This window comes from Bufo gargarizans, chromosome 2 (assembly GCF_014858855.1).
Source record: "Bufo gargarizans isolate SCDJY-AF-19 chromosome 2, ASM1485885v1, whole genome shotgun sequence".
Taxonomy (NCBI): Eukaryota; Metazoa; Chordata; class Amphibia; order Anura; family Bufonidae; genus Bufo; species Bufo gargarizans.
In genome coordinates, this window is record NC_058081.1 from 714,360,134 (window position 1) to 714,381,494 (window position 21,361).

Consider the following 21,361-nt stretch of genomic DNA (forward strand, 5'->3'; position numbering starts at 1 on the left):
GTCATAGGCCTAGGAAGAGGTCTCAGCTCCGGGGCCATTTCAAACAGATGATTGATGGGGATGCTGGGAGTCCGACCCCCACCAGATATTGATGGCCTCTACTGAGAATAGTCCATCAATATGTTACTCCCAGAAAACCCCTTTAGGGCTCATATGCACACCAACGTTTTTTCTTTCCATGTCCGTTCAGTTTTTTCTTCTTTTTTTTGTTTGTAGGCTATATGGGTCCGCAAAAAATACTGAAGTTACTCCGTGTGCATTCTGTTTCCGTATGTCCGCAAACAAATAGAACGTGTCCTATTATTGTCCGCATTACTGACAAGGATAGGACTGTTCTATTAGGGGCCGGCACACGGACGACATCCGTATTTTTTGTGGATCGCAAAATACATGCGGTCGTGTGCATGAGGCCTTACTGTGTGATATACATCAGAGAAGGCGAGGGGCTCTATATGCTTCATGCCCTATCAGTCTGTGTTCACACAGCAAAATCTGCAGCAGAAGGATAAGTGATCAGCTCTGTTTGGGGTAGCCTAGAGGCCGCCAAATGCACACCAGACCCGCCTCCATCTCATGTGACTGCAGCTCTCAGAAACCAATAGTCCGTCTGCCGTGTCGGCTCAGGCGTTTACAGGAAAAATGGCCTTATCCATGCAGTGTTATGCCTCGACCACCGGGGGGCGCAGTCATCCTTTGTGGATTGAAGCTAAGGAGGCGACGCCGCAGAAGTAAAGTGCTGCCGGTGTGATTGACGTTTTATTATTTCTCACGTTACTCATCATTTTAGGCAGGAGAACACTTTATATTCACACTCAGATCGGCCCTTTAAACACCACAGTTTTCCATATCTAAGTCGACGAGCGAGAACCGCGGCAAATCTGCGACGAGGGGCTAGAGCGGCAGCGCAGTTTCTAAAGCAAGCCGGGGACTGTATAGTCCGAATGGCCACTTCTATAGGGTAAGCCACAGAGGCGGGTGCAGGCATGGGTGAGGGCCAGTAGAGGGCGCTGGAGGACTGTCCGCTGCTTTCACTTCTCCTTTCTGGCTATGGGTATGCTCCGCTCCTCAGTCTTGGTGCCCTCCTTGATGGGAGCTTGGATGGAGAGCAGGCCTTCCGCAGAGAGAGCAGAAGTTAGAGCAGTCGGATCGACCGTCGGGGGAACCTTGTAGCGGCGGTGAAACTCCCGGGAGATAAAGCCGTGTTCATCCTGGAGACGGGAGAGAGGCAGAATTTAGCACACAGCAGGTCACACCCCGATCCTTCCATGCCACTTCCTGTTGGGGTTTGTCCAGGGCTTACATATTCATGACCTATCAATCATACCGAGCACAGCGCCGCCCATCGTATAGTGGCTGTGTCTGGTATTGCAGCTCAGCCCCATTCACTTGAATGGGACCGAGCTGCCGAAAGGCCATGAATGTGACGGCAAAGGCCTAGTGCTGCCTCCCCTTCCAACAGCTGATCGGCTGGGGCGCCAGGAATCGGACTCCCACCCATCCGATATATTGATAACCGATCCCGAGGATAGGTGATCAATAGTTAAAGGGATTGGCCCATCTGGGAAATGGATGGCCTATCCCTAGGATAGCTTTGGCTCTCATCTCTGGGACCTGCTCCTAGCTAGAGAATGGAGCCTCCCACCCCGAAGTAAGGGAGAGCGCGTTGCGTGCTCGCCATCTATCACTGTGGGAGTTATTTTCGGAAGTCCCATAGAGACTAAGAGAGCACCGCGCAAGCACTGACACCTAGCCATTTACAGGAGGGCCCTGCTCTGGAGACAGGAGGGTGACACCCGCACATATCGATGTCCTGGTGATATGCCATCACTGTCCCAGATGAGAATACCCCTTTAAACGGTGAGATTACCAGCTCTTATAGTAGGGCATTCCATAGTGTCACTGCTCTAACTGTAGAGAATCCTTTCCTGTATTGATGTCGTGAAGAAGGCCCCTTTTCTAAGCCTCTCATTATAAGGGCTCTTTCCCTTGTGGGACCATGCGGTCTGGCCTACAGGAGCGCACATCATTAGCAGGACCTTTCTGTAATGGAATCATACTGTCATAAAGCTGTCCATATGATTCCGTTACAGAAAGGTTCCGGCAGAGCGCGATTCCCACAAGGGAAAAATCCAAAACTTTACTATAAAAACAGGTGACACTGTCCGAGTCTACGCGTTTCAAGCCTGAATGTTCCTGACGTGTCACAGAACTGACTTTTCCAATAAATTAAAAAAGATTAAAGGGGTTCTCTGGGAATGGTTTAAAATGGCCACAGCAACCTGTCCTAGAAGGTGAGCAGGGCCGAGGGGGCGTGGCCTGACAACACACGGCACTGCTCTACAACAGACTGTGCCTACCATCATGGCTGAGCAGCCTGACAGGAACGCTCCCAGTGTAGTGTATGCAAATGCCAGAACGTAATGTGTAGTGAGGCCACGCTCCCGTAGACAGCTCTGCAAGTGGAGGGAACCAGTCCTGCTCACATTCTAGGACAGGTTGCTGGCGTCCATTTTAGGTTCTTCCTGGAGAACCCCTTTAAGGGCCTATTACCTTTTACATTTGCATAGTCCAAGTTGGAACAAATCATGAAACCATTCCTGAAATGGTAAGATGGCGGCCTGGCTGTAATCACTTAAAGGCAGTCTGTCCCCTCCATATGGCCATATACAGCGCTTACATTGTCCTATCGCACACCTGTACATGAATGTTACGGTACCTTTGTCTTTGTCTTTACACTTGCAGAAGCTGGAAAAACGAACTTTGATTGATATGCAAATGAGCCCTCGCAAGTGTCCAGGGGCGGCGTTCACTGTGTTGGTGCCCAGGCTGCTCTGCTTTTTTTCATTGTTTCCCCTCCCCAGCCTCTGCCTGTGCCCGCTCTTCTATTCCCTGGCCGAGATCCCGCACTGCCTCGCCGGGCTGGAGCATGTGCACTGCGATGCCTATTGTGGGCATTGCATCGCTTTAACTACTGCGCATGCGCTGGAAAACGCCACATTGCCGCTGGTTTTGCGCCGTTCGCCGGTGCATGCGCAGTAGTTAAAGTGATGCCGTGCCAACAATGGGCATCGCAGTGCGCATGCTCCGGCGAGGCAGTGCTCAGGTGCGGGATCTCGGCTCGAAGGATGACATAAGGGAATAGGAGGGCGGGGGAAGGGGCTGGGGCGGGGAAACAATGAAAAAGCAGGGCAGCCTGGGCACCAACACAGTGAACGCCGCCCCCGGGCACTTGCGAGGGCTCATTTACATATCAATCAAAGTTCGTTTTTCCAGCTTCTGCAAGTGTAAAGACAAAGACAAAGGTACCGTTACATTCATGTATAGGTGTGCTATAGGGCAATGTAAGCGCTGTATATGGCCATATGGAGGGGACAGGCTCCCTTTAAGATAGAGAGAGATATGTATAATAAATTACTTTTTAGGTTAAAACCTGCTGAAAATCAGTTTTTTAAACACATGATCCAAAAAGCCTCCCAATCAAGAGCCGTGAAAACGAAAGAAATCCAATGAACCTGCGCGTAGTCCTGTGGAGTGCTTTGTCAGGAGGATGTTGGGTGTACTTGTTGGATGATGCATCTATTCTTATGACTGTTGTGTTGAGAACTTCCCCTATTATTCCTCCTAGAAGTTATTGAACAAATTCCCAGCCATCTACAATGAAGGTCCAGATGGGTGTTACCAATTGCGGGGGGGGGGGGGTTCCCCGCGTGACACTATCCAGTCAGTGTAAGAAAGCCACAGCTGTGCACTCCTTTGCACGTTTTGTCATATCTTACAAGCAGAATACTGTCACATGCAGCACTTGGGCGCGTCCGCCGCTATTGGTGCCCGTTGTCTGACAGATCTGGCACCGCACTGCGGTTTTCTAAACAAGAGCACCCATCACGGAGAACCCAGAAATGATCCCTAATAATAAGTGCAGAGGCTCCTTCTTACCGGACGCTCCTCATGCTTGGCGTGAACTTCCACGTGATCTCCCACCACTTTGACTGTCAGCTCCTCAGGCGAGAAGTGTTTGACATCCAGAAGAACAGAGAACTGATCCTTGTCCAGCTTCACCTGAGAGGAACAGAGAACACAAGTAATTAGGTGGAAGCACCAGGTTCATCACTGAGTGCTCCCATAACAGTGTGTCACCCACAGATCCCCCATAACAGTGCCATCCACAGATCCCCCATAACAGTGCCATCCACAGATCCCCCATAACAGTGCCATCCACAGATCCCCATAACAGTGTCATCCACAGATCCCCCATAACAGTGTCATCCACAGATCCCCCATAACAGTGTGCCATCCACAGATCCCCCATAACAGTGTCATCCACAGATCCCCCCATAACAGTGTGTCATCCAGATTCCCCATAACAGTGTCAGCCACAGATCCCCCATAAGTGTGTTATCCACAAATCCCCCATAACAGTGTGTCATCTACAGATCCCCAATAACAGTGTGTCATCCACAGATCCCCAATAACAGTGTCATCCACAGATCCCCCATAATAGCGTGTCATCCACAGATCCCCCTATAACAGCATGTCATCCACAGATCTCCCATAACAATGTCATCCACAGATCCCCCATAACAATGTCATCCACAGATCCCCCATAACAGTGTCATCCACAGATCCCCCATAACAGTGTCATCCACATATCCCCATAACAGTGTCATCCACAGATCCTCCATAACAGTGTGTCATCCACAGATCCCCATAACAGTGTCATCCACAGATCCTCCATAACAGTGTGTTATCCACAGATCCCCCATAACAGTGCATCAGCCACAGGTCCCCCATAACAATGTCATCCACAGATCCCCCCCCCCCCCCCATATCAGTGTCATCCACAGACCGACATAACCGTGTCATCCACAGATCCCCCCATAACAGTGTCATCCACAGATCCCCATAACAGGGTGTCATCCACAGATCCCCCATAACAGGGTGTCATCCACAGATCCCCCATAACAGGGTGTCATCCACAGATCCCCCATAACAGGGTGTCATCCACAGATCCCCATAACAGTGTCATGCACAGATCCTCCATAACAGTGTGTCCTCCACAGATCCCCATAACAGGGTGTCATCCACAGATCCCCCATAACAGTGTCATCCACAGACCCACCATAACAGTGTGTCATCCACAGATCCCCCATAACAGTGTGTCATCCACAGATCCCCCATAACAGTGTCATCCACAGATCCCCCATAACAGTGTCATCCACAGATCCCCATAACAGTGTCATCCACAGACCCCCTATAACAGTGTCATCCACACATCCTCCATAACAGTGTGTCATCCACAGGTCCCCCCCCATATCAGTGTCATCCACAGACTCCCATAAACGTGTCATCCACAAATCCCCCATAACAGTGTAATCCACAGATCCCACATAACAGTGTCATCCACAGATCCCCATAACAGTGTCATCCACAGACCCCCTATAACAGTGTCATCCACACATCCTCCATAACAGTGTGTCATCCACAGGTCCCCCCCCATATCAGTGTCATCCACAGACTCCCATAAACGTGTCATCCACAAATCCCCCATGACAGTGAATCCACAGATCCCCCATAACAGTGTCATCCACAGATCCCCCATAACAGTGTCATCCACAGATCCCCATAACAGTGTCATCCACAGATCCTCCATAACAGTGTCATCCACAGATCCTCCATAACCGTGTCATCCACAGATCCCCCATAACAGTGTCATCCACAGATCCCCTATAACAGTGTCATCCACAGACTCCCATAACAGTGTGTCATCCACAGATCCCCCATAACAGTGTGTCATCCACAGATCCCCCCCATATCAGTGTCATCCACAGACCCCCATACCAATGTGTCATCCACAGACCCCCATAACCGTGTTATCCACAAATCCCCCATGACAGTGAATCCACTGATCCCCCATAACAGTGTCATCCACAGATCCCCCATAACAGTGTCATCCACAGATCCTCCATAACCGTGTCATCCACAGATCCCCATAACAGTGTCATCCACAGATCCCCCATAACAGTGTCATCCACAGATCCCCATAACAGTGTCATCCACAGATCCTCCATAACCGTGTCATCCACAGATCCCCCATAACAGTGTCATCCACAGATCCTCCATAACCGTGTCATCCACAGATCCCCCATAACAGTATCATCCACAGATTCCCCATAACAGTGTCATCCACAGATCCCCCATAACAGTGTCATCCACAGATCCCCCATAACAGTGTCATCCACAGATCCCCCATAACAGTATCATCCACAGATCCCCATAACAGTGACATCAACAGATCTTCCATAACCGTGTCATCCACAGACCCCCCATAACAGTTTCATCCACAGATCCCCCATAACCGTGTCATCCACAGATCCTCCATAACCGTGTCATCCACAGATCCCCCATAACAATATCATCCACAGATTCCCCATAAGTGTCATCCACAGATCCCCATAACAGTGACATCAACAGATCCTCCATAACCGTGTCATCCACAGACCCCCCATAACAGTGTGTCATCCACAGATCCCCCATAACAGTGTGTCATCCACAGATCCCCCATAACAGTGTCATCCACAGATCCCCCATAACAGTATAATCCACAGATCCCCCCATAACAGTGTGTCATCCACAGATCCCCATAACAGTGTCATCCACAGATCCTCCATAACCGTGTCATCCACAGATCCCCCATAACAGTGTCATCCACAGAGCCCCCATAACAGTGTCATCCACAGATCCTCCATAACCGTGTCATCCACAGATCCCCCATAACAGTGTCATCCACAGATCCCCATAACAGTATCATCCACAGATCCCCATAACAGTGACATCAACAGATCCTCCATAACCGTGTCATCCACAGACCCCCCATAACAGTGTCATCCACAGATTCCCCATAACAGTGTGTCATCCACAGATCCCCCCCATAACAGTGTGTCATCCACAGATTCCCCATAACAGTGTCATCCACAGATCCTCCATAACCGTGTCATCCACAGATCCCCCATAACAGTGTCATCCACAGATCCCCATAACAGTATCATCCACAGATCCCCATAACAGTGACATCAACAGATCCTCCATAACCGTGTCATCCACAGATTCCCCATAACAGTGTGTCATCCACAGATCCCCCATAACAGTGTCATCCACAGATTCCCCATGACAGTGACATCAACAGATCCTCCATAACCGTGTCATCCACAGATCCCCCATAACAGTGTCATCCACAGATCCCCCATAACAGTGTGTCATCCACAGATCCCCCATAACAGTGTCATCCACAGATCCCCCATAACAGTATCATCCACAGATTCCCCATAAGTGTCATCCACAGATCCCCATAACAGTGACATCAACAGATCCTCCATAACCGTGTCATCCACAGACCCCCCATAACAGTGTGTCATCCACAGATCCCCCATAACAGTGTGTCATCCACAGATCCCCCATAACAGTGTCATCCACAGATCCCCCATAACAGTATCATCCACAGATCCCCCCATAACAGTGTGTCATCCACAGATCCCCATAACAGTGTCATCCACAGATCCTCCATAACAGTGTCATCCACAGATCCTCCATAACCGTGTCATCCACAGATCCCCCATAACAGTGTCATCCACAGATCCCCCATAACAGTGTCATCCACAGATCCCCATAACAGTGTCATCCACAGATCCTCCATAACAGTGTCATCCACAGATCCTCCATAACCGTGTCATCCACAGATCCCCCATAACAGTGTCATCCACAGATCCTCCATAACCGTGTCATCCACAGATCCCCCATAACAGTGTCATCCACAGATCCCCTATAACAGTATCATCCACAGATTCCCCATAACAGTGTCATCCACAGATCCCCCATAACAGTGTCATCCACAGATCCCCCATAACAGTGTCATCCACAGATCCCCCATAACAGTATCATCCACAGATCCCCATAACAGTGACATCAACAGATCTTCCATAACCGTGTCATCCACAGACCCCCCATAACAGTTTCATCCACAGATCCCCCATAACAGTGTCATCCACAGATCCTCCATAACCGTGTCATCCACAGATCCCCCATAACAGTGTCATCCACAGATCCCCTATAACAGTATCATCCACAGATTCCCCATAACAGTGTCATCCACAGATCCCCCATAACAGTGTCATCCACAGATCCCCCATAACAGTGTCATCCACAGATCCCCCATAACAGTATCATCCACAGATCCCCATAACAGTGACATCAACAGATCTTCCATAACCGTGTCATCCACAGACCCCCCATAACAGTTTCATCCACAGATCCCCCATAACCGTGTCATCCACAGATCCTCCATAACCGTGTCATCCACAGATCCCCCATAACAATATCATCCACAGATTCCCCATAAGTGTCATCCACAGATCCCCATAACAGTGACATCAACAGATCCTCCATAACCGTGTCATCCACAGACCCCCCATAACAGTGTGTCATCCACAGATCCCCCATAACAGTGTGTCATCCACAGATCCCCCATAACAGTGTCATCCACAGATCCCCCATAACAGTATCATCCACAGATCCCCCCATAACAGTGTGTCATCCACAGATCCCCATAACAGTGTCATCCACAGATCCTCCATAACCGTGTCATCCACAGATCCCCCATAACAGTGTCCTCCACAGATCCCCCATAACAGTGTCATCCACAGAGCCCCCATAACAGTGTCATCCACAGATCCTCCATAACCGTGTCATCCACAGATCCCCCATAACAGTGTCATCCACAGATCCCCATAACAGTATCATCCACAGATCCCCATAACAGTGACATCAACAGATCCTCCATAACCGTGTCATCCACAGACCCCCCATAACAGTGTCATCCACAGATTCCCCATAACAGTGTGTCATCCACAGATCCCCCCCATAACAGTGTGTCATCCACAGATTCCCCATAACAGTGTCATCCACAGATCCTCCATAACCGTGTCATCCACAGATCCCCCATAACAGTGTCATCCACAGATCCCCATAACAGTATCATCCACAGATCCCCATAACAGTGACATCAACAGATCCTCCATAACCGTGTCATCCACAGATTCCCCATAACAGTGTGTCATCCACAGATCCCCCATAACAGTGTCATCCACAGATTCCCCATAACAGTGACATCAACAGATCCTCCATAACCGTGTCATCCACAGATCCCCCATAACAGTGTCATCCACAGATCCCCCATAACAGTGTGTCATCCACAGATCCCCCATAACAGTGTCATCCACAGATCCCCCATAACAGTATCATCCACAGATCCTCCATAACAGTGTCATCCACAGAGCCCCCATAACAGTGTCATCCACAGAGCCCCCATAACAGTGTGTCATCCACAGATCCTCCATAACAGTGTCATCCACAGATCCCCCATAACAGTATCATCCACAGATCCTCCATAACAGTGTGTCATCCACAGATCCTCCATAACAGTGTTAGAAACTTTCCCACCAGAATGGACTCAGGTGGACCCTTTACAGTCAGTGACCACTCTAGCCGTTGCTGACCTCGGACAGTCCGGTTTCTGGCTGGGGGATGCTGGGTGACCGGACATAATAGGGGCTGATCATAGACGCAAACAGATCCGACTCCAGGATCCCTTCTCCAAACCTCTGTCCCAGGATGCGGCTGGGGAAGAGCGGCGGAGCCATGACCGGCCGGCGCATCCATGGGTGATGTATTGTAATATCCATAACTGCTGTCTACAGAGTGAGCCTCGGAGAGCCAGGCAGGCAGCTTTATATATAAGACCCCCCCCCCCTCCCGACTCAAAGAAATCTCTAGAATTGGCTGGAACATCACAGACACATCCAGGAGAAACGTGGAAAGTATCCAGATCCTCTGGGGGGGACAACTGCAAAAATAGATGCAGGCTCAGTGACTGAGCAATTTATGTATTTGTGAATCATCTCCTAAGCAGAGGTGTGGATTATACCAGAGGCTGTCTAGTCTGCCGGAAGCTATTGCTCCATGTTATCAGCCATGTCAGGCTGGGGAGAGGCTAACCGGCAGGTTCTTCAGTCTGTCCCTGACCCCCATGATCACTACTTTATGTCACATTAATCCAGTGCGGAGACTTTAACATCCATATGTGGACTGATATCAGCCACTCCTTTTATAATGGTCCAGCACTGTAATAAGAAGGGGACTATTTTCAGGCGATTGGCCCTTTAAAGGGTTTTTCCAGTTATAATAAAAACAAAAAAGACCAGCATTGAACCTTACTGCATTACATGTCAGATGATGACGTCCTGTGTACATTTGGACTCCTCCAGCATCATTACCATCTGTGACCTGTGTTTACATGTCCGTGCAAGACCCACGGGGAGTGTGTACCAGCGAGCCCCCAGGTCCAAGCAGGGGCGGCACCCTCATTAGTATTCACTTTGGATATGAGTGGGCAGAGGAGCCCAATTCCAGTACATAGACTTCGACTAAAGACATTTTTAACAGGTCTTTGTCAAGATTTGAACCCAGGACCTTCTGTATGGCAGGCAGAAGACTTACCATTACACTATAGACCTGCTCTGGTATAAGGGCTGACTTTCTTCACAGTCGTAGCTCTAAATCAAGCATGTCCAAACTGCGGCCCTCCAGCTGTTCCAAAACTACAACTCCCAGCATGCCTGGATAGCTTACAGCTATTAGGAGGGCCTCAGTTTGGACATGCCTGCTCTAAATAAACAGTATAGTACTGAAACGAAGGGATGACCATGGACAGTGTGTTCACTATATCGCACAGCTTACTAGAACAGGGACACCAAACTTTGTTTTGTGATACAAAAACTTTCATGGTTTTTTTTCTGCGTTATTATTTTAGTAACAATAACTTTACAGAAAATTGTAACTTTTACCATAAGCAAAAAAATTCTATTTTTCTGCAATAACTTTTACTATAAACATTCCAGGTCTCAGCGAGGTTTGAACCCCAGACCTTCTCTATAGTAAACAGCTGCTTTACCCACAACAATACACATAAAATAGGTCGTCTTTTTTTTATGATTCGTAGTATTGCTGTTTTTTTTTAAATTAAATTAAATATCACAAAAGAGTATTTGGTCTCTCTGTAATCATAATAACCCGAACAATATAGTGAACATTTTTATGTTGATTGGTAAACAACGTAAATAAAAATGGATGGGGGGGGGGGGCACACAGTTTACCTGTATGGGGCCCTAAAATTCCTAATGGCAGCCCTGGAGCCAAGCCTGCTTGACGTCCTGTTGGAAAAACCCCGCATCATTGCTGATGTCATGTCTACGGGGTCCAGGCAGAACCTGATAAACCTTGCCATGCCTCAGGTGTAGACGTGATGTCATCGAGACAGGGAACCGACACAGTGGAAAATGTCCCGTGGCCACGATGGAGAAAAAACGTCACTATTAGTAAGTGGTAACGTATTGTTTCCTGTCAAGTGATGCTGAAAACTGCAATGCCGGAACACCGCTCTAAGGCCGGGTCCATCCATGTAAAATGACAGGACATTTTCTGGGCTGTTTGCTCTGCAACAGAATGTGCACGGCTTTATCTAGAAGCAGGAAATCAGGGAAAAGGTACTTCTCACAGCTGATGGATTGTTACAGTTGTGTCCGAAGGCCAGTGTGTTTTGCTCACGGCAAACTATCGAGATTGGATAATATTGTAATGTATGTACACAGTGACTGCACCAGCAGAATAGTGAGTGCAGCTCTGGAGTATAATACAGGATGTAACTCGGGATCAGTACAGGATAAGTAATGTATGTATACAGTGACTGCACCAGCAGAATAGTGAGTGCAGCTCTGGAGTATAATACAGGATGTAACTCAGGATCAGTACAGGATAAGTAATGTATGTACACAGTGACTGCACCAGCAGAATAGTGAGTACAGCTCTGGAGTATAATACAGGATGTAACTCAGGATCAGTGCAGGATAAGTAATGTATGTACACAGTGACTGCACCAGCAGAATAGTGAGTGCAGCTCTGGAGTATAATACAGGATGTAACTCGGGATCAGTACAGGATAAGTAATGTATGTATACAGTGACTGCACCAGCAGAATAGTGAGTGCAGCTCTGGAGTATAATACAGGATGTAACTCAGGATCAGTACAGGATAAGTAATGTATGTACACAGTGACTGCACCAGCAGAATAGTGAGTGCAGCTCTGGAGTATAATACCAGATGTAACTCAGGATCAGTACAGGATAAGTAATGTAATGTATGTACACAGTGACTTCACCAGCAGAATAGTGAGTGCAGCTCTGGGGTATAATACAGGATGTAACTCAGGATCAGTACAGGAAAAGTAATGTAATGTATGTACACAGTGACTGCACCAGCAGAATAGTGAGTGCAGCTCTGGAGTATAATACCAGATGTAACTCAGGATCAGTACAGGATAAGTAATGTAATGTATGTACACAGTGACTGCACCAGCAGAATAGTGAGTGCAGCTCTGGAGTATAATACAGGATGTAACTCAGGATCAGTACAGGATAAGTAATGTATGTACACAGTGACTGCACCAGCAGAATAGTGAGTGCAGCTCTGGAGTATAATACAGGATGTAACTCAGGATCAGTACAGGATAAGTAATGTAATGTATGTACATAGTGACTGCACCAGCAGAATAGTGAGTGCAGCTCTGGAGTATAATGCAGGATGTAACTCAGGATCAGTACAGGATAAGTAATGTAATGCATGTACACAGTGACTGCACCAGCAGAATAGTGAGTGCAGCTCTGGAGTATAATACAGGATGTAACTCAGGATCAGTACAGGATAAGTACTTCTCATTCAAAGAGTTTTCTTTATTTTCATGACTATTCACACTGAAGGCATCAAAACTATGAATTAACACATGTGGAATTATATACATAACAAAAAAGTGTGAAACAACTGAAAATATGTCATATTCTAGGTTCTTCAAAGTAGCCACCTTTTGCTTTGATTACTGCTTTGCACACTCTTGGCATTCTCTTGATGAGCTTCAAGAGGTAGTCACCTGAAATGGTTTTCACTTCACAGGTGTGCCCTGTCAGGTTTAATAAGTGGGATTTCTTGCCTTATAAATGGGGTTGGGACCATCAGTTGCGTTGTGGAGAAGTCAGGTGGATACACAGCTGATAGTCCTACTGAATAGACTGTTAGAATTTGTATTATGGCAAGAAAAAAGCAGCTAAGTAAAGAAAAACGAGTGGCCATCATTACTTTAAGAAATGAAGGTCAGTCAGTCCGAAAAATTGGGAAAACTTTGAAAGTGTCCCCAAGTGCAGTCACAAAAACCATCAAGCGCTACAAAGAAACTGGCTCGCATGTGGACCGCCCCAGGAAAGGAAGACCAAGAGTCACCTCTGCTGCGGAGGATAAGTTCATCCGAGTCACCAGCCTCAGAAATCGCAGGTTAACAGCAGCTCAGATTAGAGACTAGGTCAATGCCACACAGAGTTCTAGCAGCAGACACATCTCTAGAACAACTGTTAAGAGGAGACTGTGTGAATCAGGCCTTCATGGTAGAATATCTGCTAGGAAACCACTGCTAAGGACAGGCAACAAGCAGAAGAGACTTGTTTGGGCTAAAGAACACAAGGAATGGACATTAGACCAGTGGAAATCTGTGCTTTGGTCTGATGAGTCCAAATTTGGGATCTTTGGTTCCAACCACCGTGTCTTTGTGCAACGCAGAAAAGGTGAACGGATGGACTCTACATGCCTGGTTCCCACCGTGAAGCATGGAGGAGGAGGTGTGATGGTGTGGGGGTGCTTTGCTGGTGACACTGTTGGGGATTTATTCAGAATTGAAGGCATACTGAACCAGCATGGCTACCACAGCATCTTGCAGCAGCATGCTATTCCATCCGGTTTGCGTTTAGTTGGACCATCATTAATTTTTCAACAGGACAATGACCCCAAACACACCTCCAGGCTGTGTAAGGGCTATTTGACCATGAAGGAGAGTGATGGGGTGCTGCGCCAGATGACCTGGCCTCCACAGTCACCGGACCTGAACCCAATCGAGATGGTTTGGGGTGAGCTGGACCGCAGAGTGAAGGCAAAAGGGCCAACAAGTGCTAAGCATCTCTGGGAACTCCTTCAAGACTGTTGGAAGACCATTTCAGGTGACTACCTCTTGAAGCTCATCAAGAGAATGCCAAGAGTGTGCAAAGCAGTAACAAAGCAAAAGGTGGCTACTTTGAAGGACCTAGAATATGACATATTTTCAGTTGTTTCACACTTTTTTGTTATGTATATAATTCCACATGTGTTAATTCATAGTTTTGATGCCTTCAGTGTGAATCTACAATTTTCATAGTCATGAAAATAAAGAAAACTCTTTGAATGAGAAGGTGCGTCCAAACTTTTGGTCTGTACTGTATGTACACAGTGACTCCACCAGCAGAATAGTGAGTGCAGCTCTGGAGGATATTACAGGATGTACCTCAGTATAAGTAATGTACACTGTGACTACTGTAAATTTGGGTGGAGAAGCTTTAAGAGCAGCTGTGTAATCCGTCTATCATTCCCTGCATTGTGTCCTATCTGATATCCTTACGGACATCTGACCCCCGCAGGTTATATATAGCCAGTAATGTTTCCATAGCAGTGACAACATTTTCTCCAGGTCACACTGAACGCCTCCTCTCTGCCACCTGTAATGGGGAGAGCACTGGAAATTCTGCCCACAGGGGGCGCTGTAAGCGGAGAGCAGCTCTTGTCCAGGACAGAGACATAAGGGATTAGGGATAATCTGCAGTGACCGGTCCGATGTGAATTTATAGGAGGTGAGTCACTCCGTGCACCCGCAGCTGAACGTATGGGGGCAGTGCACTTAAAGGACCCTTTTTCTACAACTTCTACTCCCTGTAATTATCACCCAGCTTTCCCAGACTCCGGAAAGGAGCAATACAGTGTATCCTAATTAGATCTGTAGTGGAAGCACTCCATTTGTACCCCTCCCCCACCCGGCCCTAGGCTGTCAACAGCCAGGACAAGAACGACCAATAGGACGGAACCTTTAACATTTTATTGGACAATTATAACAGATCCGTCCCATTATACAGCGAAACGCCCCGGTCCGGGCTGCGCGCGCTTTGTTAGTCTGTGTTGTGACGAGGGGTCCGGAGCAAAAGAAAGAAGTCCTGGGTGGTCCCGGGTCTGGAATGACAGTGTCCCCCGCCACATCAGGGGATGCCTAGTGGTATAGTGAAGGAGAGGTAGTCGCCGGTGGCCCCCCAGCTGGCGCGATGCGTCTGATAGATGCTGATCCACGTGGTGAGGATGACCACCCACACAAAGAGGCCGAAGGCAGAGCGCTTCACGTCTGCAGGAGGAAAGAGAGAATTAGCAGGTCCGTTCATCGCAGTCCTCGCTTTACCAGAGCCCTGAACGGAAAAATCTGCCGCTCAAAACTGTGGAAAAGTGGGGTGAGCACCCCTGTGCGAGCTATTATGTCCCCCCAGTGCTGTCCTAGATGAGGGACACTTTACTCTGAACACTTGTCAGATCTCACCGACATATACGGTACACACCGACACCCAAAAAATACTGCACCAGAAATGTTGGATTGCTGCAAAACTGCTGGACATGATTACAGAGGAGGTCTGATCGGGTCTGAAGAGGCTGCAAAGGTGCTGCTCTATAAAAACTGCTCTCAGAGGCTACTTTTGGGCAGTGTACCTATTGGCGAGAGATTGTTGACTATAAGAGATGCCTCCACAGCGCACTTGAAGGCATTGTGCTGAGCTGACAGATTTGGAGAGGGGCGCATCATTGGACTGAGAGAAGCAGGATGGTCAATTTGATGAATTGCCGCCATCTACGCTGTTCTGACCCACCCGTTAGGCCTCTTGCACACAAACGTTTATTTTTTCCCCATTCACATTCTGTTTTTTGCGTTCCGCATACGGAACCATTTATTTCAATGGATCCGCAAAAAAAAAGAAAAAAACGGAAGGTACTCCATATGCCTTCCTTTTTCGTATTTCCGTTTCGTTTAAAGATAGAACATGTCCTATTATTGTCCGCATAACAGACAAGGATAGGACTGTTCTATCAGGGGCCAGCTGTTCCGCAAAAAACAGAATGCACACGGACGTCATCCGTATTTTTTGCGGACCACAAAATACTGAAAAAGCCATACTGTCGTGTGCAAGAGGCCTTAGGAGGCATTGGGAGCAGTGGTTACGTGAGGGCACGCTCACGGCGAACAGACTCCAGACAGACCACCAGCAGAGAGGACCACTTGATCTCCACACGAGCAGTTGCCACAGGCCCAGCTGCAACATCTGTGGGCAATTGTGCCACAGGACACCACACGGATCCTGTATGTCTCCAGGCTAGAGGCCGTAGCTCATCTCGTCTCCAGGCTGGAGGCCGTAGCTCATCTCGTCTCCAGGCTGGAGGCCGTAGCTCATCTCGTCTCCAGGCTGGAGGCCGTAGCTCATCTCGTCTCCAGGCTAGAGGCCGTAGCTCATCTCGTCTCCAGGCTAGAGGCCGTAGCTCATCTCGTCTCCAGGCTAGATGTGGCTCAACAGGGTCCTAGAGCCTCCTTTTTACAGTTTTCCCCAACGATCTTCTCCTTTCCTCCAGTATTGTAATCACTTCCATCTATCATTATTACAGTCACACACAGAAAGCTTCATTCCAACATCTCCTTCTTGGTGCAGGATTTTTTTTTTGTCAATGAGTGTAAATGGTAATAGGAGGAGCCCCCCTCCCCCTGGTGCCCCAATACTCACAGCTCTGGATCTGGGGCTGCTCAGTGTACACCGGCTTGAAGAACGCTTCCTTAAAGAACCACGTTACGTTGACGAGCCACAGGAACGGCAGCAGAGCAAAACCCCCTGTGGACAAACACGATGAAGGGGTTAATAGTGTATGTATTAAAGCTGGAATTCTGATACAGAGAAGGTCGGTCAAGTGACTGCGAAGGGGATAGAAACTGAGACGTCAAGAAACGGCAAGCCCCTGCGCACCGGGGGAGCGCGCGCCAAACCCCACCCCTGCGCACCGGGGGAGCGCGCGCCAAACCCCACCCCTGCGCACCGGGGGAGCGCGCGCCAAACCCCACCCCTGCGCACCAGGGGAGCGCGCCCCAAACCCCACCCCTGCGCACCAGGGGAGCGCGCCCCAAACCCCACCCCTGCGCACCGGGGGAGCGCGCCCCAAACCCCACCCCTGTGCACCGGGGGAGCGCGCCCCAAACCCACCCCTGTGCACCGGGGGAGCGCGCCCCAAACCCCTGCGCACCGGGGGAGCGCGCCCCAAACCCCAGGACACAACACCACAGGACACCAGGGAAACACATGCAGGGGATAGGACTGTCACGGACCCAGGTAATACTTTCTACACAGCTGCAGCTTCTCCTCGTTGGGGACACGCTCCAGGTTCATTGCGATGTCGGGGTGCTCGGATATTCAGGGCGCACTTATGGTCGGGATCTCTCCGCCTCTGTCACAATAAGGAAGAAAGGAAATGAGAACACAGGAACGCGCGTTCTTTATAGGTCCTCAGAGGACACGGCTTACTGACTGTTCACCCTTTTACCATGTCTCCTGCAATTCTATGTCCTTCAGGCCTCAGCTATCAGGGAGAGACCTACAGCAGTGTTCATCCTGTGCTTCCTGGTTCATAAATAGAATGGTAGAACTACAATAAAGACTGGCACAGGGTTATATTCCTATGCCATTCAGAAAACCAAACACCTAATCTCAGGTAAATGAACCATTTACTCCAAACCCAGGGGACTAAGGGTTAACACGCCCGGGACCTCCCGCGTATGAGAGGCCTCTAATGATTTAAGTCTTGATGAAGAGTCCGCGTCTGTGTACTCAGATATTTTGGCGCTGTGCCCCCCGTACGGCCTCCGCTCTTCTCAGGAGAGGCGTCTCGCCAGGGCCGTATTTGGTAATGTTTGAGTCTCTCTCCGAATCCCAGAGCCAGCGCTGCCTGCAGGATTAACCCTTCTGTCACCGAAGCCTCACAACCCTCTGCCGAGCCCCTCACCCCTTCCCCAGTTTTATGTAAACCCTGCATAACGAAACATCCTTGCCTTTCGGTTCCTCTCCACTTTCAAGAGCTCTGCTGGCTGTCAGTGAGCGTTAGCAAACAGAGAATGAGTGATACAATTAAAGGGGTATTCTGGTTTAAAAAGTTGCCCCTTATCCACAGGATATAGGGATAACTATCAGATTGGCCGGGGGCCTAAGTACCGATCACACAAATGGGGTCCCTCAGCCTGTGAAGCTCCCTGAAATGATCGGAGGGGCTCGTCGGAATGAGCACGTTTTTCCGACCAGCAGCTCCGTCCATTTCAGGGAGCTCCACAGGCTATGGGGACCCCATTCGTGTGATCGGTGGGGGGCGCAAGAGGTAATCCGCTAGCTAACCTGCGGATAAGTGAGAACTTTCTATAACCGGAATATCCCTTAAAGGGCTACGTATACACCTTCAGAGGCAATTTTTGTTTAGAATTGTATTTGACTCATTTTGGGCTAAAAATCATATTTTCAATTGGCCTTTATTAAAAATATTGAGCCGTTCGGTCACAAAGGGTTAACTGTGTGCTGGTACTTTCACTTTGTTCTCTACACTATGGAGGTCATAAACACTTCTGTAAGCTGCGTTCTTATCAGTAAGAGCTGGGCTATAATGAGTGTTTATAAGGTCAGAGAGCAGAGATAAGGAGCCCGTCTGCTCCTGGTCTGACGGAAAAGACAGAAAATCCACAGGCTGCTACTGGAGCATCTCAGCTTTGTACACAGAAAAGGACTCCATATTTTTCATAAAGACCGATTGAAAAAATGATTTTTATCTCAAAATAAGTACAAAGCAATAATAAAAACGAAATTGTCCCCAAAGGTGCACATGGCCTTTAAGGCTTCGTTCACACTTTGCAAATTCTGTCAAATACCGCCTGGTGTAACAGCTCAGCAATCGGCCCCATCTTGTCCGGTAAAATGAAGGGAACCTGGCAGATCCCATTATCGCCATCGGGATCCGTCAGGCGCTTGGGGTCCGTCATATGATGGATCTGCCTCCATTTTCCAGATTACGTCAGAGCAGAACAACAGAGATAACGCAGATGTGACCTAAGACTAAGAGCTGAGGGTTTGTTACAACTGTACCCGGTCTGGAGCTGGACACAGCAGTACAAATCCCTCGCCACGACTGATAGTTTGTTACAATGTATCAGGGCAGGTAAAGTGCATCAGGCCGGGGTCAACATGGTTTACCTGACAGAGGATTTTCTAGACTGGATATAATTGGAACCAACCCTCAGCTGTGAGAAATACCGGGTCAACCTGGATGTTCAGCCTCTAGATGGGACCAAGCACATTCCTGTTCAGCGACAGCCAGCAGAGGTCCTGTAAATAGTGAAAAATATACAGAATATAACAAACAAAGAATTTTGCATTTTTTTATGACGATGGTAAGAAAACACTTCGTTAGAGGAGGGTTTACCAAATCTATTACTATGGGGGAACCCCTATTAAATGGGGGGGGCAACCCCTACCAAAAAAGGGGGCGGACAACCCCTACTAAAAAAGGGAGTGGGACAACCCCTACTAAAAAAGGGGGCGGGACAACCCCTACTAAAAAAGGGGCGGGACAACCCCTACTAAAAAAGGGGGTCGAGCAACGGTCCCCTACTAAAAAAGGGGGGCCGAGCAACGGACCCCTACTAAAAAAGGGGGCGGGCAACCCCCCTACTAAAAAGGGGGCGGGCAACCCCCCTACTAAAAAGGGGGCGGGCAACCCCCCTACTAAAAAAGGGGGCGGGCAACCCCCTACTAAAAAGGGGCGGGCAACCCCCCTACTAAAAAAGGGGGCGGGCAACCCCCCTACTAAAAAAGGGGGCGGGCAACCCCCTACTAAAAAAGGGGGCGGGCAACCCCCCTACTAAAAAAGGGGGCGGGCAACCCCCCTACTAAAAAAGGGGGCGGGCAACCCCCCTACTAAAAAAGGGGGCGGGCAACCCCCCTACTAAAAAAGGGGGCGGGCAACCCCCCTACTAAAAAAGGGGGCGGGCAACCCCCCTACTAAAAAGGGGGCGGGCAACCCCCTACTAAAAAGGGGGCGGGCAACCCCCCTACTAAAAAAGGGGGCGGGCAACCCCCCAACTAAAAAAGGGGGCGGGCAACCCCCTACTAAAAAAGGGGGCGGGCAACCCCCCTACTAAAAAAGGGGGCGGGCAACCCCCCTACTAAAAAAGGGGGCGGGCAACCCCCTACTAAAAAAGGGGGCGGGCAACCCCCCTACTAAAAAAGGGGGCGGGCAACCCCCCTACTAAAAAAGGGGGCGGGCAACCCCCCTACTAAAAAAGGGGGCGGGCAACCCCCCTACTAAAAAAGGGGGCGGGCAACCCCCCTACTAAAAAAGGGGGCGGGCAACCCCCTACTAAAAAAGGGGGCGGGCAACCCCCTACTAAAAAAGGGGGCGGGCAACCCCCTACTAAAAAAGGGGGCGGGCAACCCCCTACTAAAAAAGGGGGCGGGCAACCCCCTACTAAAAAAGGGGACGGGCAACCCCCTACTAAAAAAGGGGACGGGCAACCCCCTACTAAAAAAGGGGACGGGCAACCCCCTACTAAAAAAGGGGGCAGGCAACCCCCTACTAAAAAAGGGGGCAGGCAACCCCCTACTAAAAAAGGGGGCAGGCAACCCCCTACTAAAAAAAGGGGGCAGGCAACCCCCTACTAAAAAAGGGGGCGGGCATCCCCTACTAAAAAAGGGGGCGGGCATCCCCTACTAAAAAAGGGGGCACTCCATGCTACAGCTGATTAGGGCCTTGCTGATTTTTGGTGACTGCCCCATACACCCCAAATCTTATCGCCTTGCAAAAAGTATCGGTTTCCGTAAAGTTAGGACCGTGTGACATGGAAGCCGCGCCTGGGACGGTCCAGTTTACATAAAGGTGGGGCTATGTGATATGGGGGTCCGCAGCTGGGAACATCAGATGGGGGTGCGGTTGGCAGCAATAATGGGGGCACCAAATAAACGGAAATAAAGAAAAATTATAATATTCTCTAAAGAACAGAGCGCCAACACCTAATCTGGCCAACTTCCGGCCCAAGGCATGCCGGGACTTGTAGTTCTCCAGCCCCACCATGAAGTCAGGAGTCAAGACAGATCATCAATCGCGATTCTTAGGATTAATATCAGACGATATACCTCTCAGCTCACCCCCCAATCTTCCTCTTCCTGGCTGGAGTTACTTCCTGCGCTCGGGAATGTCGGGAAATGTAGTCCAGGAACCCATCAGGAAGGTCTGCGCATGCTCCGCCGGCAACACTACGCAAAGCATTTCGGGAGTTGTAGTTTTACGCCGACAATTA

At 49.2% G+C, this 21,361-nt stretch overlaps 2 protein-coding genes across 6 annotated transcripts; both read right to left on the reverse strand.

Moving 5' to 3' along the window:
• Positions 1-743: 743 nt before the first annotated feature.
• HSPB6 (heat shock protein family B (small) member 6) lies at positions 744-9,757 on the reverse strand. The gene is made up of 3 exons (XM_044282589.1): positions 9,549-9,757; positions 3,937-4,059; positions 744-1,208 (listed from the first exon to the last, which is right to left on the reverse strand). Exons 1-3 carry the CDS (start codon positions 9,732-9,734, stop codon positions 1,029-1,031), a joined length of 489 nt encoding a protein of 162 aa, XP_044138524.1. The 5' UTR covers positions 9,735-9,757; the 3' UTR covers positions 744-1,028.
• Positions 9,758-15,034: 5,277 nt separating this feature from the next.
• PSENEN (presenilin enhancer, gamma-secretase subunit) lies at positions 15,035-21,348 on the reverse strand. 5 transcript variants are annotated; one of them, XM_044282596.1, is made up of 5 exons: positions 21,210-21,348; positions 19,260-19,391; positions 17,357-17,475; positions 16,764-16,868; positions 15,035-15,346 (listed from the first exon to the last, which is right to left on the reverse strand). In XM_044282596.1, exons 3-5 carry the CDS (start codon positions 17,415-17,417, stop codon positions 15,207-15,209), a joined length of 306 nt encoding a protein of 101 aa, XP_044138531.1. In that variant the 5' UTR covers positions 17,418-17,475; positions 19,260-19,391; positions 21,210-21,348; the 3' UTR covers positions 15,035-15,206. The 5 variants fall into 5 exon arrangements, with proteins under 5 accessions (XP_044138531.1, XP_044138533.1, XP_044138530.1 ...); XM_044282598.1 differs by having other exon boundaries at positions 19,301-19,391; positions 21,198-21,333; XM_044282595.1 differs by having other exon boundaries at positions 21,198-21,333.
• Positions 21,349-21,361: the final 13 nt, after the last annotated feature.